Source organism: Schistocerca cancellata, chromosome 3, assembly GCF_023864275.1.
Source record: "Schistocerca cancellata isolate TAMUIC-IGC-003103 chromosome 3, iqSchCanc2.1, whole genome shotgun sequence".
In the NCBI taxonomy this organism is placed as follows: domain Eukaryota; kingdom Metazoa; phylum Arthropoda; class Insecta; order Orthoptera; family Acrididae; genus Schistocerca; species Schistocerca cancellata.
Window position 1 is genome coordinate 196626950 of NC_064628.1, and position 19612 is coordinate 196646561.

Below are 19612 nucleotides of genomic sequence, written 5' to 3' on the forward strand. Positions count from 1 at the left end.
CGCTACCGCGAGACCACGAGCGGCGGACAAAAGGAAGGTGATGAAATTTTTAATCACATTGTTGTCACTAGTGATGAGACTTGCGTATCGCATTTCATAGCAGAACCAAAGCACCTATCGATGGAATGACGTCATTCGCAGTTCCCAACAAAACCAAAACAAGTGAAACCAATTTTGAGCACCAAAAATATTATGGCTATGGTGACCTCATGCCTAGAGGTGAGACCATAAATGCAGCGACCTACTGTGAGATACTTCAACAATTTCGCAGAACGCTAACCAGTGGAGCCATCCTCCTTCACGATAATGCATGCAACAGGATTGGCACAGCTTAGCATTTTCAGTAGGAAATGTTTCAGCATCCACCATGTAGTCCAGACTTAGCTCCAAGTGATCATCGCATATTACCAAAATTGTAAGATTTTTTGAGTGGACAACACTACAAAACGTGAACTTACAGAAGCCTTTAATCAGTGGTTCAACAAATTGGTACAAACTGAAGTGCAGAAGGCTAAGTGGTACGACAGGTGCCTAAATTTGAATAGTGACGACACAGAAAAGTGGCTTGGGTATAAAATTGTATATAAAATACAATTATTTAATTAAATGAAATAAGAATTTCAGTAGGAAAAAAGTTCTTTATTTCCTGAATGACCCTCGTAATTATAAAATCATTCAGTTTTACTGGTAATAGACATTTTATACATGAGGTGACATTTCAGATTTGTGCATAAACATTAATTACTTCAACAAATCAAAACTGTTCATGGCTGGAACTCGGAACTGTTCCCACATTTGCTCTTCCAGTTGGGAAAACACCACAGACTGTACTAAATAATCGTAGCATTGGAGGTTTGAGTCACCTGTGAGATTTGCTGGGTTGTCTCATTTGAAAGAGCACTGTCTGTGAAATGCAGAAGTCCGGACCAAAGTCTGTCTCCACAGTTGAAGTTTTGTTTTGTAAATATTCGTCTTTACATACTCCACCAACAGCAATCATTCTCAAATATAATTTTAAATTCTCTTGTGTGAGCAGTGTAAGTGATGCTGACAGTGCATTGAACTTCTATGTTGTGTGTTCTTGTACAAAATTAGCAATTTGTTTTTTATCTGTTTGTCATGTATGATAGAAAAACTAAGAAGTTATTTAATTGTTGTTTTTAGTGTGTAGTTCCAGAATTAGGTTATGCTATTTTGGATTTAGGAAGTTTATAATTTCAGACTTGCATAGAATTATGCTTATCCTTAACACATTATGTTGTTACTTTCATTTTTTCAGGTGCTGTTCATTTTCCCTATGTTACTTGGTGTTGTCTATTACATCAAGAGGCACAAGTGGTCACTTCTTAAGAGCAGGAAGATGGCATTCAGGCCCCCAACACAAAAATGATTGGAAAAATAGGAAAATTTTCAGAAGATTTGTAGTTTGAAGATCATTAATGAACTTTAATCAAATTCTATTGGTAGCAGATTTATTGGTGATAAAATATTCAGGCAAAACAAGAAATAAATTGTGATTCAGTATTCCCAAATCAATAAGCAGATTTTAAGTGGTCACATAACATTACTCCGAACCCAGTGAAGCAGCTTAAACCCTGAATTAATTTTTGCCTTTTGAAGGCAGCAGATAACACAGTTTTATGCACTGCAAAGTTAATGTGAAAATGAAGGACTTCATTAAATGTGAAGCGGCAGTTTCCTTCAGTGTATTTTGTTATTTATTCACTGAAATGCTTACAGTTAGCAGGTCTTACCACAGCATCAGACTTCACACATGCATCATGTGGCATTAAAAGATTGTGGTGTATGTACAAATATTTATAATAAAGATCTGCTACTGTAAATGGATAGTTTGTTGCTTCTTCTGTACATTGCATGTTTTCTGTACGTTGTATGTTTCCGGGTTCAGTCAAGTTGGATTGCTTGAGAAATGTAAAAGCTGTTATGACACTTTAAAAATATATTATTGGTGTATACTGGATGTATTTATATCACTTTCATCTGTTGATGAACTGCACAATAAGAACCTAATTTAGCTGTGATGAGAAGTACATTGAATTGTTACCAGAACTCTAACTGGGGAAAGCTTAAGTGGTTCAGTCCTGCATAATGGACGTGAAACAACATGCAATCATTCTGTACTCATGAATATCAATAGAGGGTTTCTTTCCACATATTGGTACAGCAAGAGGGTAAAACAAATCTTTTTGAGTACTTTGTGACTGGTAACAATGTAATACTCCGTTTTGTCAGTGTTACATGTTGTATTGTTTGTATTCCAAATTTTGTGCCCCTTGCATTGGGGAAACCACTTCTTTGTCTTCACATGATTTAAAGTAGCAGTTCAACCATGAATGTTATTTCTGATGTCATTGTTAGTGTTATTGTTGTGACTATTCTTTAGGCATATATTAAGCCGAGGAGTCATTCACGATATTATTCCTGTTATTAGAGGTAACAATGCAGTTTAATGTATGGCTGCAACATACAAGACATGGCAGCCATATTTTTGTGTGCTGCACTATAATGCCACTTGATGTATTCTATGACCTCACTCAGACTTTCTCACTTTGTTTTCTTTTTTCCCTGAGCTTGGGTGCACTCTGGAAGAATTCAAATAAATATCCCAAATATACTCCAATCTACATTCATATACAGTGCGCAAAAAAAAACTATGAATACAAATGAAACATTTCTAGCATTCATTTTCATTGTGCGTGTCTGTGACTCGGTGCCTCCTCTGTGTAGTGAGTAGTAATCTATCCTTTCCCAATCGTTCCTTTGGATATAAACTTTGAGTGTGTAGAAGAGAGAGAAAAAAAGCTATTATGTGACAAAAATTTCTTTGGTGCCCTGTTTCCTTACTGGGTGGTCTTAAAAGTTTTGATGCTAGGGATATTCAGACACAATGTTCAGACTACCATGTTACAAATGAATTTTATAGATGTTGCTGAAAATGCCATCTGTTTACGTTAATGCACAAATGGCATCTGTGTGCCAAGGATTTTCCGCTAAAAACAGGCAGGTGTTTCTAAAATAATGGCTGCAGCTTCAGCCAAATGAGAAACAAGTTCATCTGTAGTATCTCTCTGTGTCATATGCCAAAGACTTCATCTCCCCCACAGAAGAAATGTGTAGGAGTGATGTCATGAGAACACTGTGGCCACAGTACTGGCCCACATCTCACAGACCAACAATTTGAGGAAAACATGGTCTAAATGTTTTCTGATACAAACAGCAAACTGTGGTGGAGCCCCATCACACTGGAGTCATAATCATTGCCTGACTGCTAGCCAGACATTCGCCAATATTTATGGTACAGCTTTCCGGAGAAATGCAGAAATTTCCTCCACCAGCATGTTAGGCAGAAGATACATCTCAGTTAGATGTGGATGAACAAAATCCGACCAAACATTTACTGTAAATTCCTGTTGACAGTGGAACAGACAAGTTGTATTTAAACTCCAAGACATGGGTGTTGAGGCTGTTGACAATTTCTTCTCATATGAAGGCAGCCTATTCAGTAAGCAAAACACCCCTTTGGGAGTAAGGATGTTTAAAATTTTGTGTTGATGTCATTGGGAGATTTCCACTGGGTAGTGGTAGTCCTTAGATGATAAGTCTTTTACCTTGAGATATTTGAGAGGGTGCATGTCTTTCTGATATAGACATTTCACACATTGGCACTGGAAGTATTTAGTTCCTTGGCTATAGCTCGTGTGCTGATGCTGAGACTGTCCTTAATTCACTGTAACAAAACTTGTTCCAACTGAACAATTTGCATGTTGACAGATTTACCAGTTTCCCATTGGTCTGGTCTAAGGGACTCTGTTGCACGAAGAAGGCCATCAACTGTTTGAAATGTGACATGACTTTGGTAACCTTCTTTGTGGAAATGGTTGTGCATACCGGCACCTTGCTGTTGAAGTGTTACATTCTGCCCTTCAATTAGACACATGAGCGAAACTGCTTGGAGTGTACTCAACCATCAAGAACATGTAAGCATCAAAACAGCAGAATGGACATCTTTGTATAGGTTAGTGGCCATAATCGTGTGTGTGGATGACTGTCCCCCCCCCCCCCCACACACACACACACACACACTCTCTCTCTCTCTCTCTCTCTCTCTCTCTCTCTCTCTCTATGTTAGTTTTTGTGTCTCACTTTATTTTTTCTTATTCAGAGTGTTGCCATCATCAGATCTGTCAAATAGGGTAAAATGTAGTAATATACTTGATTAATACATACCAAATACTTTGAAACATCATCAGTACAGTGTATGTTGTCAGATAATTCATAACTGTAAGAGATACAGGTGCATACTGGTGGTGACAGTCACCAGTAAGAAGGTTATTGTTCAGCCATGGTCAGATGGCACTCGAAGCACCATAACAGTGCATACTATTTAACTGATGAAAACTGAGGACATGAAGAAAATATAAATTAGATAAAAAATTTACTTACCATTTTTGTCAATATAGCAATGAATCATTAAAAGATAAGTCTGTATATATTAATACGTGTACATCTATATGGCTCTAGTGGGATTTTAACAAACATTACATAACATAAGATTTGTACCACATATGACAGCTTGCATTAAAATTTGTCTTCAAATGCAAGGCTGCATCCCAAAATAAAGAACATCTATTGATCCATTGTGGACGCAAGGCAGTGCCTGTTCAAATATTTAACAAGGAAAATGGCCAAACAGCTGTGCAATTTGAGAAGTTTTTATTTTCACAACCAGTTTTGGCACATTAGTATGCGATCTTCAGGCCCCCTATGCATCTCACATACAGACATTCAAATGTGTAGATATTGGCGTACTGTAGATATTATCTGGATGTCATGAATTTGTGTTTCATGTGCTTCCTTTGAAGATTTGATAATAACTGGCCAGTTTCTTACTCATCCATTCATTTGGATTATCCACAGCATGACCTTTTTACTAGTTGCATCATTTCAGCACAGTAAGACATAAGTTTCTGAAAATACTGTCCACCCTTAGATTATATTTCTAAAAGGTATGACTCGACAAATGGAAAAATTATTCATGTAGGAAAAATGCTTAAAATAAGGTGTGAATTACAGCAATTACTAAAACTAAATACAATTAAATTATAAAAAGTATCTTAGTTATCTTTACATAATACAAGTGTAGGTTTTACCTAAAGAATATAATCACCTATCTGTTCCAAAATAAAACAAATGGCTTTCCCATCGACTCTTAACACACACATCATATGTCGTTATTTACATATATCCCCCTTCTTTTGTATGTTAATGGTATTTTTTTCCCCTCCAAGAGAGCCCGTGATACATAGCAGTAGTTAAAGAAACTGATAACAAGAAATTCCAGATACGATGTACATATTACAGCAGTCTACAGTGGGATTGCTAAATAGTGACTCAACCCCCTATATCAGGAATGCATTAAAAGAGTACACATGGGAAACATGAAAAGATCAGTATTACACATATCTTAATGATCTACTACTTTTCACTCCAGTGCAGTATATCACCACTTTCTCCAACTTCTACCATTGTGATTACTGACACATGAGCCAGGTGGTTCTTTGAAGAAACAGTACAGAGAAAAATGTGGCCTTGGAACAATTCTCTCCTTTTCAGAATTCCTTTGTCTTGTATTTATGTTTAAGTTTCTCATTATTTTTCAAGTATACTAACAAATAATACTTGGAAATCCATATATGCAGCAGTAAGAGGATGTACTTAAAATTTCTCAGGTATGGAAATGATTCTCAGTAATATAATTATGCAGAAAAATCTTAAATTTGAAGTAACTAGCTATTTTAGCCTATATCAAATTACGGTACTGTTCAAACCATAAAATATTCTTGTTCTAAATACCAGTTTTTAAAATTCATCTCGGTTTTGAATCATATGTAGCTGCCAGATTCAAAGTGTGAGTATTATATATTTTTCCTGCAGTAACAATCCATTTTCCCTTAATTTTAGTGGTGTAATCACGTGCACAGTTGCCACGATTTAATTTTGTTGTTAATTATTTGTAGTCAGCTACTTCATTATCATCATTAGACTTCAGACTTTTAGGTTCAATCACTTGCAAAAATAGGTTATAAAAATCAGGAAATAGGTGACCAAAATGTGACATTTTACTGTCTCAAAAGATAAATAGATTGACAAAAATCCACATTATATTATTGTCCATGTTCGTACTTAGTCACAGTAAATAACTAACACTTTCTTCAGATTTTCTCTTGAGAAACTGCATCTCTTGTATGTTAATAGCATTTTATATGCTGAGAATGAGCATTCCTTGTCAGGATCTAATTTTCCAACAATCAAATTAGCCACATATAGACCTTTTCTGTCAGTTGTCTCATCGACAGAGGTCCACATGTATGAATCACCTGTATCTCCCCTTATCCTGCTCAATGTATTTTCATATAAAGTATCAAAATAGTTCTTTCTCAGTGTGGAATGTGATGGAACGCTGCAGAGACAGTATTTCTGTAGAAAACTTTTGAACTGGCTATTTTCAACTGCCTTGAATGGTACATTTGCTGCAACAGTGCCTCAGCACAGGTCAAGATGAAATTCGTTTTTGCTTGTTGCATTTGGTTTTGTCACAAATGTGTGTTTTTTTTTTTTTTTTTTTTTTTTTTTTTTTTTTTTTTTTTTTTTTTTTTTTTTTTTTTTTTTAAGAATTTGCCTGGTGTTTAGTCCCTACGACATGCTGACTTAAATGTGATCTCTGTTCAGAATGCACCTACAAACAAAAAGAAATGAGAAATATTTTGTGGAAGAATTTACATAGGAGATTACTTAGCAAAGTTAACCTACATTAAGGGTTTAGGAACAATATTTTTGCATTCACATGTGTCTGGTCCAAGTTAACTCGAGGGAGGGGGGGAAAGTGGCATCATTGTTCTAAGAGTGGACGTAGGAGATAAAAGGTTAACATTTTACTTAAGTCTTTGTTGCACACATTGCAATGAGTGACTTTTCCTTCTGTAGAGAAATAAGGAAATTCTTGTAACCACTGACGAATCAGAGATGATTTGGAGCTGGCTACTTTTGGCATGCTTGACTTTTCACAAATACACTTTAGCTGTGAAATATTTCACCACATCCAATCAGCACACTGACCGACTGAATGTAGACATATCAAGTGTTTTAAGCAGGCTGTTCCGACAGGGCAGGAAGGCGCCAGAGTCAGATCATAAGGCTCCTCAGTGCCCTTCCATACCTGAAAACTGCATTGTGTTCTCTGTTGTCACAGCTCGTCGGAGTTTAATGGAAGTGGAGGAACAAATGCTCCTTCTTTAATGTAACCATATGCACAGAAGTCCATTGATGTTAAATCCGGTGATCATGCTGCCCAGGTCATCGTTCCATCATGTCCAGTCCAAAATTCCTGCGGAGATATGTGAGAAATTCATGATGATAATGTGGTGGTGCGCTGTCTTTTTGGAAAACAAAACCTGTGCTCATATCCTGTTGTAATTGAGGCGTTAGGTAATATTCAAGCCTGTTCCTGTATGCTAGGCCAGTTAAAGTTGACTAGTTGCGACGGGATTTTTTACATGCGTGCGTGCGATGCACCAGTTGCGACGGATTATACGTTGCTGCTGCAATGCAATTTCTTTTATAACTTTTGTTCACCTACCTCTTTACAGCGGTAGATCTTCGCACGTAAACTTCTGACTGCAGCTACTTACGAAATCACAGAAAAGCAGTGTTGAGGAAACTGTAACCTCATAGCTTGTCCATTATATCCATTATAATTATCCGGGCTGTTATGCCGTGGTCGGTTGATGAATTCTGTGGTGATTTTCTATGTACTTTAAAGAAATGATTCGGAAAGGTGATGTCACTCGTACTTTACACATGAACATCAAATTTAAACCTTCAGTAGATCTTTATTGCCGTAAAACAAGATCATCAGCCCACATTTATGAAAATTACTAAAGTTTCTGCTCACAGTTATCACCATACCTAAAACAGCCAGAACTTTTACCATCCCAAATTCCGAAACCAATTACTTGTAACACAGTCAATGATCGGCCAATTACTTCTGCACACGATATTCAGTGGTTGTCTTTAGCAAAAGTTTATGCTCGCCATAAAATACTCAGTACCGCCACACTATATAATTCAAAGTTCACTCGCGATTTTCATCGGAACGAATTATCAAAACACTCTAAAGTTTTCATAAACAGTTTCTGGTCACCACCAGATACCATTAACACTGGACCATAACGCAGAAGTCATCCCAGGACTTCATCTTACACATAATACGAAAAGTCACATCCAGCATACCGCCTCCAATCAAAGGTAGCTCGTGACTCCTTTCTCACTCTCCCACACTCAAAACTATATCTCCTCGCTAGGCGGCCAACCGTCTCGCTTCTCATTGGCTGTCAGCACTTACGACGAATGAGAACTCACTTCTAGGGCGCGGCTCGCACCAAAATCTAGCAAGCACCAACCACTTCTCTAGGCTCATTGACGTCATCAAATTAAGTAACACAAAACTCTCTAATTAAATAAACAAAACAAAATGAACTATAAGCTTTACTCTACATCTGGAAATTTATTATGTAGTCGTGAATGTTCTGGCTGTTTTATACATAAGCATACATACTTGGACATCCGACACTCACTAGTAGGGGAACCACTAGTGGATTTGTTCCCACGTTACAGAGTTGGAACACTTGCCAGTTCCTGTAGAGAATTACATGAATGATTTTTAATAATGCCGAACGTCCCACATACTCTCACGCACGCATTCTTATTCACACGCATCCTAACACACAATACACATATTTATTTGAATCCTTGAAATTATTATTATAGAAAAGTCACAGAGGTTTTCTGAAACTAAAACCTTTCCAAATTTACATATGAACACTGAAAGTGTTATCAGATCATCGTACATAGTCATTGAAGGTGAACTATTACATCACTGTATTTATTTAAATTCTTGACTGTCAGTACTACAATTATTATTTTTTTCATAAGTTGCTGAAAAATAAACCTACAATACACTCTTTTTTACATCACACGCACACTAACAACATTATCGCTTTGGTGAGCGTCACCTCTGAACACTTAACACTTGCCGCTTCTGCTAGCACTCGTTGTCAGACTCTGTCCTGCTTTGGAGGTCCATATGAGTCTCGTGCTACTACAACCTTACACCAGCGCACCTGAAAAATTCAGCTGTCCTCAGTTTCCATCCTTAAATGCTACATCTTAACCTAACACAATAACCCTCTCAAAATTATTTTAATCATTGTTTTCATGACTCTTACTTGAATAACTCTACTTTTCCAAGTCATCATGCAAAATTTTCTTTCCAATATTTCCATTTACAAATACCCTTTTTTAGTTAAAAATGAACTAACTTTCCTACAAGCTGTACCAAAGTGGCACATTTACTATTAATTTTTCTTCAATTTTTTTTTTCATCGCAACGAATCAAACAAGTTACTGTTACATATAAATATATACAAATTATTTCTAACAAATAGTACACAAATACACTTCAAATTTCAGCCAGTGCTTATGGCTCTCCAAATCCGATACACCACATAACCTTACAAAACACAAAATCATTCATATATATACAATTTTTCTCCAGGCGATCTCCTGCAGTCCCGTACAAAAGAAAACAACATCTGAAAACATATATAAACACTACACATTCCTTAAAACTACTAATCTTAAAATTGTTCTATTGACTTCTGGGGCACTTGAATGGTTCAGATTCATATATGGGTTCCTCTTGACTAAAGTCAACTTTGGGTTTCTCAAGCCAGCCTTTTGCTGCTCTGTTACAATAATCTCCAACTCGGGTTTACAAAATTCAACATCAGGTTTCTCTAGTCACATTCAGTATTTGTTACATAGTCATATACATACTACACTCACTCAGGTTAGTAATGGTTAATAACGTCTCAATTTATTCTGGGTTACGTCAGGTTCCTTCTCACTTCTCTCATTTGTACATCCACCTGTTTTTAAGCTTTGATCCCGTTTTCGTTTACTTACATTACGTCACTCTGTTTACAAACATAGCTTCTCCTTCTTTTACCAACATTGAGCAGGCAACACTTTGCCTCTCACTCCTTTGTTTATTATTATTTAGCAGGCAACACTTTTACTGCTCTGTTACACATTACCATCGTTTTACAGCCAGCCTTGCTGCTCTGTAATGATTTCCTCACATACATTCTTATTGAAACATTTTCTCATTACCTTACACAAATATTCTTCTTACAACATATTACCATTATTTTACAGACAGCCTTGCTGCTCTGTATCATACCTTAACCTCCCTTACCAAAACAACCTCCTGAGGTTCTCACGCCATTTATTCACATACTTAATACTACGATTGAACAGGCAACAACTAACCTCTCACTCCTTTACTGACATTGTGCAGGCCACACCCTGCCTCTCTTCCCAAAACAACCTCCTGGTACTCTCTCTAACGCTAGATAGTGAAGAAAGAAAGATGATAGTAAAAGGCTCTGAATGAAATAAGGGGAAGGTTGACAATACGAAATGAAAAGAAATAGCATTGTCACACCACTCGAGACCTAGTGTTCGTCACGCACTTAGCTCTCGACTCTCCTCTCTTAGTACATACTTTTTCAGGTCAATGATATTTCTGAAGTCTAGCAGCTTATGAGACTTTACAAATTCCAACCTGTAAGCATTAGGGCGATGCTTCTCTATTATTCTAAATGGTCCCACATACTCGTCAGTGAACTTTAGGTAAGTTTTTTGGACTTCTCCTTGGTCTTTATTAGTACTAAATCACCTATTTGGAAGCTAGTAGGATTGGCTCTAGCATCGTTTCTTCTCTTTCTTTCCAGTGCCTTCTTCCATATGTTAGCACATGCCAGTTTTTTCTTTTCTTCCATAGCTAAATCAGTAAGACTAGGGAATTCTACAAGATCAAACAAGATATTATTGGCCTAATTCCACACATTAGTTCTACAGGTGCAAACCCTGTGGCTTCATGCTTAAGATGGTTAATGACCACCTCAAAATATTCTATATGGTTGGCCCATGCAGAATGTTTCTTGTGACAGTAAGTCCTACATAACCTGTTTAGTTCCTTCATAATTCTCTCACACATATTGCCTTGAGGAAAATAAGCTGAGATTTTAATATGCTCTACCCCACGTTGTTTTAGGCACTCCTCAAATTTCTTAGAAATAAACTGTGGCCCGTTGTCCGATAATATAGGTTTGGGCACTCCTATATTTACAAAGTAATCCTTTTCCAATTTGGTTACTATTACTTTAGAATTAGCTTTCTTAATGGGGTAAAATCTAACGTACTTGGAGAAACCATCTACCATTACGAAAACATATTCACAACCACCTTGTGACACTGGTAGTGGTCCAAATAAGTCCACAGCTAGTCGATTCTGTGGTTCTACATAATACATCTGACCTTGAATAATTTTTTGGCTCTTACCTTCTGACATCGGTCACATGATTCTAATCACCGTTGCACCTTTCTCCACATATTATTAAAGATCACTACTTCATTTAACTTAGCAATACACTTACGAGCTCCATGGTGTCCGTACTTACAGTGTATATAGTCAATTAATGCATCAACATGCTGTTCTGGAAAACAGATTTTCTACGCCTGAATAAGACATCTTTATGCACCTTGTAGTATACAGATAATTTTGGAAAGTCAGGATGACCTAATCTGCTTTTCACTAATTTAATACTGTCATCTTGGTTTTGCTCCCTTCGCAGATTCTTACAAATACGTTTGATTGAACCATCATCCTGCAACTGCATGATTGCCAACAATACTTCATTACATTCTTTATTACAGATGGAATTCCCCTCCGGTCCGTTGTCTTTCACACTTCTTGATAAGGCATCTGCCACAATGTTCTCCAAACCCTTAATATAGATCATCTTATACTTAAATTATTGTAGATACAGGGACCATCTCTTTAATCTAGCATGCTTAAGTTGACAGGACTCTAGATAGGTGAGGGCACTATGGTCAGTGAAGATTAAAACCTCATGTCTTAAAAGGTACTTCTCGAATTTTTGTAAGCCAAAAATAACAGCTAATGCCTCTAGCTCGGATATACTATAATTCTTTTCTGCTTGTTGAAGGGACCTACTTGCAAAAGCAATGGTTTTGTGTACTTCTTCTCCTTCTTTCTCAATTCGAAACAGTTCAAGTCCCTATCCATATCCACATGCATCAGATCCTATCCTAAACAGAATGGTGTCAAAAAATCTGGGTGGTTCAAGATTTTACTACTAACTAAGGCTTCCTTTAGATCTTCGAAAGCCTTCTGACATTCAGTAGTCCACTTATATACTACATTCTTCTTTAATTGTTCTCTTAGGCAAGGAGCATTAAACAATTGGCCAGACACAAATTTTCTGTAAAAACCACACACACCAAACATCCCCTTCAGTGCTTTGCGTGTTGTTGGTGCAGCATAGTCTCGAATAGCTCTAATCTTCTCTGGATCAGGCATGATACTTTCTCCACTCACTACATGCCCCAAGAATTTTATCTCCTTCTTTGCAAAATCGGTTTTATCTAATTTTAACTTCATGCCCCCCACTTTTATTGCTTTCAATACCTCATCTAATAATACACAATGTTCTTCCCACGTTGGTGTTGATATTAAAACGTCATCCACATACACTGTTACCCTTCTTAACAAATGGTCCCCTAACACTTGTGACATAGCTCTTACAAAGGCACATACACTTATATTTAGTCCAAACGGCACCACCTTGTATTGATAACATCTACCTTCAAATAAAACCGCCGTATACTTTCTTGACTCTGGCTAAGGGAAGATTCCAATATCCACAGGTTATGTCTATGGATGTGAAGTACTTTGAGCCTTTAAACTTCTGCTGCAGTTCTACTATATTTTCTGGTCTGTCACTCTCAGGTAATACTATTTTATTCAACGCTCGAGCATCTAATACTAATATAATCGAGCCATCCTTCTTTGGTACTATTACCAGCGGGTTGTTGTAAACACTTATTGCTCTTTCAATGATTCCCCACTCTAGCATATTCTGAATCAGGTCACGTACTGCTCCCTTGTGCACTTCAGGAACTGCAAACGGTTTTTCGAAGAAATGTGCATCCTTTTGCACTGTCAAAAAACACTCGTAATCTTTAACTAGCCCTGGCTGATCTGAAAATACTTCTACATGCTTAGTTAGAATTTGTCTTAAGTCATTCCTTTGTCCCTCATCTATTTCGCTTAATTCCTGTAATTTGTCATCAATCCTTTCTCTGACACTATCCAGCTCAGACGGATCCACTTCTTCACCTCCATTGTACTCATTGTAGCCTTCCATCAGTTTTGTGGTCTTGCAAATACGGATCGGAAAGTCATTCAGTTCTGTATCGTCACATGGTCTCTTACCTATGAAGGGTATTGTTATAAGGTTACCATTAATTCTAACTATTACATCATTTGTCCCGAAATTTACCCATCCTTCATGTTTACTAAGAAAATCAGCACCCACCAGCATGTCTACGCTTAGTCCACTTATTACCAAGAAGTTCTGCTTAATTACTACCCCCTTTACAACTATGGTTAGGAATACTTCTTGCTTTACCACCTTCTTGGTTTTTCCTGTTGCGACAATTATATTTAAGCCACTTACTGGCATCTTAAACACTTTACCTTTTCATTTAATACACTTAACTCTATTATTGGCTGTCCTAAGTACTCTTTTTTGAATTCAGGTTTTACTTCGTCTAATAAATCCTGCACCATTTCCCTACTGCCAAAACCTGTCTTCCTGGGTGGATATCACATTCACACTTACAGGGTCTCCCTCGTGCTTAATATTATCCCTATTATTAGTGGCAGCTCCTACCAGTCTGACCACTAGTGCTAAATCGAAACATCTCTCTAGTGTTTCTCTTCCTTTACTCACTTCTGTTTCTGCGACCCTAACCCAAGTGTCATCAGCAATATATATATCCTCCACTTCTTCCTTCTTCTCTTCTTCTTCATGACCCTCAACTACTTCAAATAACCTATGAAGCACATCTTTGACCTCTGCTTCATTTCTGTTTCCATCACTGTCAGACAGATCCTCATCTGTTTCGCTGTGCAGATTTACCTTCACCTCTTGATTCAAAACCTTATTATCAGTACTTACTTCTTCGACAAGCGTGTTCTTTTTCTTATTGTTAATATTACTGTGCCCCATTAACTCTACTTTAATTAATTCTACTGTCTCTTGTTGCTCCCCGTTATTCTTCCCTTCTTTCGTAGCAACTATATTAATGCTAGGTGGTTTTACTGGTGCCTTTCTTATGGATGGTTTTGCCAGCGGGTTTAACTGAGAATGCCGTTGTCTACGAACGCTAGCATAATCGTAGACAGCTACAAGTTTTCCGACCGTGGTGCGTCACCGCTAACTGACGTCCTTCGCCAGCTGGTTGCGTCACCTCCTGACATCTGTCAGCCGTCTCCGTGCTGCCCCCGGTCACTGACCCGATTATCATATGTCCTGCCTCTCCCTCGTGACCTACCTCGATATCCGCCTCCTCTCTGCACACTCATTCTGCTTATGTTTACATCAGTGATTGTCATTCTGCCTAACAAGAGGGTGATACTCTCTTCTCGCACTTTTCTCCTCTTTGAGTACTGATTCAACGCGTTCTAGATATTGTACAAATTTATCTACATTGTCTCTAGGTGCAGATATTATTTTATTCTTCCAATTCCAAAGTAACTTATTTTCTACCCCCAAAATGATTTGCTCCGTTTCTACTTTATTATTAAGATAGGATAGAGTAGTTACCCACCTTTGAACAAATCTTTTTATTCCTTCTTTCTTGGGGTCGTATTTTTCCCCAGACCAGAAACAGTTAAGTACATCCATTTGCTTTCGCTTACCCCAGTACTCCTCAAAGAAAGCGTGTTTAAATTCCTGTAATTCAGTATATTTTTTTGAGGCCAAGTTCCCCCAGATTCTTGCCTCCCCTATTAAGCTTGAAGTAATAAATCCGATCTTCAGTTTATCAGTCCACACTTTAGGCAAGATATCCTCAAAGTCATTCCAAAACTCACGTGGATGTACACTTTTATTGGGATCAAACTTGAGAAACTGTCGATAGGTGACATACACAATCTCAGTGGATTCTACTATTCCGCTAGACATAATGCTACCAATATTGTTAGTAACACAATGTTCTACTTTTGTTAACCGACAGTCATGCTCACACAATTGCTCATTTGATTAATATGAGTTTCCAAGCCAGTGACTTTATTTTCCTTCAATTTACATTCTAAGGCAGCGTGATTTATTTCACTATAATTTTCTACCCCTTTGATATATTCACGAGCCTTGACTATTTCTGTATTTACATGCACTTTAAATTGCTGGTGGTCATCAGTAACTTGTTCGATTTGTGTAGTTACTTCACTTTTTACTTGAACGATAGTTTGCGTACATTCCTGTTTAACCTGATTTATTTCAATTTTAACATTATTACTGAGCACTGTCATGTCTTGCTTCCAACAATCTCTTAGATCTGAAATTTTTGAATCCAGCTTAGATTCTATTTCCTCACCCATATTATTCATTTTTGACTCTAACCCACTAATTTTTGAATCTATCTCAGAACCCATTTTTGTCATATCAGAACCTAATTTGGTCATATTAGCTTCCATCTCCTCACTTAATGAGGTACCCATTTTCGTCATCTTAGCATCTAAACCATTTAATTTTGCCAATAGACTCATTAACATACCTGCCCCACTATCTTTCGCCCCATCATTTACTGATACAAGTCTCCATTAATATTAGCTACTGCCACAGGTAGATCTGAAACACTGGGATCTGATACATTCTGTTCCACCTCCGATCCATAATTAACACTTAACGACTCTTGTCAAACTGCTACTGAAATTGGGTTGGGACACACCCAAGCTAAAGTTCATGGGATCAAAAATCTCTTCCCCTTGTTCTTTCCCCCTATCTACCCTCAGTTCGTCCTCTACATTTGTTTGCTTACACTCAGCCATTTTATTCAGATTTTTTTTTACACACACACACACACACACAAAGTTTTAAACAGCACACTACTTAACTTTGCGCTTCTGATGTAACACGCCTAGCTGAGGCTGGTCCGATCACCATGCATTGGGCCGCCGAACCAGTTTACGGGCCACCACTCCGGTCAGCGCTGCCAACTGCTTCCGCTGTCGCCGTCGCTCGTAGTCTGCCAGATGTCGCCGTTATCAGCTACTTCAGTCAGCGCGAAATAACCAACCGCAAAATTCATCCGCCAAGCACATGAAACACACTCACAGTTCATGGGCTATCACTGTCTTTCTGTCCACATGGCGATAGTTCACTCTTAATATTTGTCCTTTCCCCAGTTCCTATTTCTTCGCGAGCACTTTTTTATCGTCCGGTTACACACACACTACTGCTTTTTATGAAATGTTTCATTATCTTTCCCGGCCGATGCTCCAATTGCGACGGGATTTTTTACGTGCGTGTGTGCGATGCACCAATTGCGACGGATTATACGTTGCTGCTGCAATGCAATTTCTTTTATAATTTTTGTTCACCTACCTCTTTGCAGCGATAGATCTTTTCACGTAAACTCCTTCTGACTGCAGCTAATTACGAGATCACAAAAAAGCAGTGTTGAGGAAACTGTAACCTCATAGCTACACGCCGGAGGCCGCTATAAGTAAAATTTGCTGAAAATTTTCTATGTAACACACTCACAGTTCATGGGCTATCACTGTCTTTCTGTCCACATGACGATCGTTCACTCTTAATATTTGTCCTTTCCCCAGTTCCTATTTCTTCGCGAGCACTTTCGGAAACGGGATGTCACTCGTACTTTAAACATGAACTTCAAATTTAAACCTTCAGTAGATCTTTATTGCCGTAAAACAAGATCATCAGCCCACATTTACGAAACTTACTAAGTTTCTGCTCACAGTTATCACCATACCTAAAACAGCCAGAACTTTTACCTTCCCAAGTTCCGAAACCAATTACTTGTAACACAGTCAATGATCGGCCAATTACTTCTGCACACGATATTCAGTGGTTGTCTTTAGCAAAAGTTTATGCTCGCCATAAAATACTCAGTACCGCCACGCTATATAATTCAAAGTTCACTCGCGATTTTCATCGGAACGAATTATCAAAACACTCTAAAGTTTTCATAAACAGTTTCTGGTCACCACCAGATACCATTAACACTGGACCATAACGCAGAAGTCATCCCAGGACTTCATCTTGCACATAATACGAAAAGTCACATCCAGCATACCGCCCCCAATCAAAGGTAGCTCGTGACTCCTTTCTCACTCTCCCACACTCAAAACTATATCTCCTCGCTAGGCGGCCAACCGTCTCGCTTCTCATTGGCTATCAGCACTTACGACGAATGAGAACTCACTTCTAGGGCGCGGCTCGCGCCAAAATCTAGCAAGCACAAACCACTTCTCTAGGCTCATTAACGTCATCAAATTAAGTAACACAAAAGTCTCTAATTAAATAAACAAAACAAAATGAACTATAAGCTTTACTTTACATCTGGAAATTTATTATGTAGTCGCGAATGTTCTGGCTGTCTTATACATAAGCATACATACTTGGACATCCGACACTCACTAGTAGGGGAACAACTAGTGAATTCGTTCCCACGTTACAGAGTTGGAACACTTGCCAGTTCCTGTAGAGAATTACATGAATGATTTTTAATAATGCCGAACGTCCCACATCCTCTCACGCACACATTCTTATTCACACGCATCCTAACACACAATACACATATTTATTTGAATTCTTGAAATTATTATTATAGAAAAGTCACAGAGGTTTTCTGAAACTGAAACCTTTCCAAATTTACATATGAACACTGAAAGTGTGATCAGATCATCGTACATAGTCACTGAAGGTGAACTATTACATCACTGTATTTATTTAAATTCTTGACTGTCGGAAAATTACGTTTTTTTTATGGAATTTTACTAACTTCCAAAATACAACTATTTTTGATCTCAGACTTTGACATATTGTTTGTTTTCACAACAGAAGGATGTACATCAAATATGACGTTCCTCGGGTTATTCCTTTATTAGTTATTAGTATTTTTAGTTTCGTATAATGTAAGTGGCCTGCCAGCGCTACTCCACTGCTTTGACATGCGCAGCTGTAGTGGTGGGCAGGAAATCGCGTATCTGTTAGAAATCACAGTGACTGAGAAGTCACAGATATCACAGTAGCAACTTTACAGAATCTAACTGCGATTTCAGTCACAGTTAGCAGTCGCAAGTGTTGTTGTTGTTGTGGTCTTCAGTCCTGAGACTGGTTTGATGCAGCTCTCCATGCTACTCTATCCTGTGCAAGCTTCTTCATCTCCCAGTACCTACTGCAACCTACATCCTTCTGAATCTGCTTAGTGTATTGATCTCTTGGTCTCCCTCTACGATTTTTACCCTCCACGCTGCCCTCCAATGCTAAATTTGTGATCCCTCGATGCCTCAGAACATGTCCTACCAACCGATCCCTTCTTCTAGTCAAGTTGTGCCACAAACTTCTCTTCTCCCCAATCCTATTCAATACCTCCTCATTAGTTACGTGATCTACCCACCTTATCTTCAGCATTCTTCTGTAGCACCACATTTCGAAAGATTCTATTCTCTTCTTGTCCAAACTAGTTATCGTCCATGTCTCACTTCCATACATGGCTACACTCCATACAAATACTGTCAGAAACGACTTCCTGACACCTAAATCTATATTCGATGTTAACAAATTTCTCTTCTTGAGAAACGCTTTCCTTGCCATTGCCAGTCTACATTTTATATCCTCTCTACTTCGACCATCATCGGTTATTTTACTCCCTAAATAGCAAACCTCCTTTACTACTTTAAGTGTCTCATTTCCTAATCTAATTCCCTCAGCATCACCCGACTTAATTTGACTACATTCCATTATCCTCGTTTTGTTTTTGTTGATGTTCATCTTATATCCTCCTTTCAAGACACTGTCCATTCCGTTCAACTGCTCTTCCAAGTCCTTTGCTGTCTCTGACAGAATTACAATGTCATCGGCGAACCTCAAAGTTTTTACTTCTTCTCCATGAATTTTAATACCTACTCCGAATTTTTCTTTTGTTTCCTTTACTGCTTGCTCAATATACAGATTGAATAACATCGGGGAGAGGCTACAACCCTGTCTCACTCCTTTCCCAACCACTGCTTCCCTTTCATGCCCCTCGACTCTTATAACTGCCATCTGGTTTCTGTACAAATTGTAAATAGCCTTTTGCTCCCTGTATTTTACCCCTGCCACCTTCAGAATTTGAAAGAGAGTATTCCAGTCAACATTGTCAAAAGCTTTCTCTAAGTCTACAAATGCTAGAAATGTAGGTTTGCCTTATCTTAATCTTTCTTCCAAGATAAGACGTAAGGTCAGTATTGCCTCACGTGTTCCAACATTTCTACGGAATCCAAACTGATCTTCCCCGAGGTCGGCTTCTACCAGTTTTTCCATTCGTCTGTAAAGAATTCGCGTTAGTATTTTGCAGCTGTGACTTATTA

General features: G+C 38.0%; 1 protein-coding gene and 1 long non-coding RNA gene across 2 annotated transcripts in view; one reads left to right on the forward strand and one right to left on the reverse strand.

Annotated features, from left to right (window-relative positions):
- The window catches only part of LOC126174814 (cytochrome c1, heme protein, mitochondrial), a 40186-nt gene extending 38205 nt beyond the window's left edge, over positions 1-1981 (forward strand). The window contains exon 8 of the mRNA XM_049921192.1: positions 1280-1981. Coding sequence (XP_049777149.1) covers positions 1280-1390 — 111 coding nt within the window. The 3' untranslated portion in view covers positions 1391-1981. The remainder of the gene's footprint in view (positions 1-1279) is intronic.
- Positions 1982-7890: 5909 nt separating this feature from the next.
- Positions 7891-17884, reverse strand: LOC126174815 (uncharacterized). Its single transcript, XR_007535487.1, has 2 exons — positions 17011-17884; positions 7891-7986 (listed from the first exon to the last, which is right to left on the reverse strand). It is a non-coding gene; the product is annotated as an uncharacterized LOC126174815 (long non-coding RNA).
- Positions 17885-19612: the final 1728 nt, after the last annotated feature.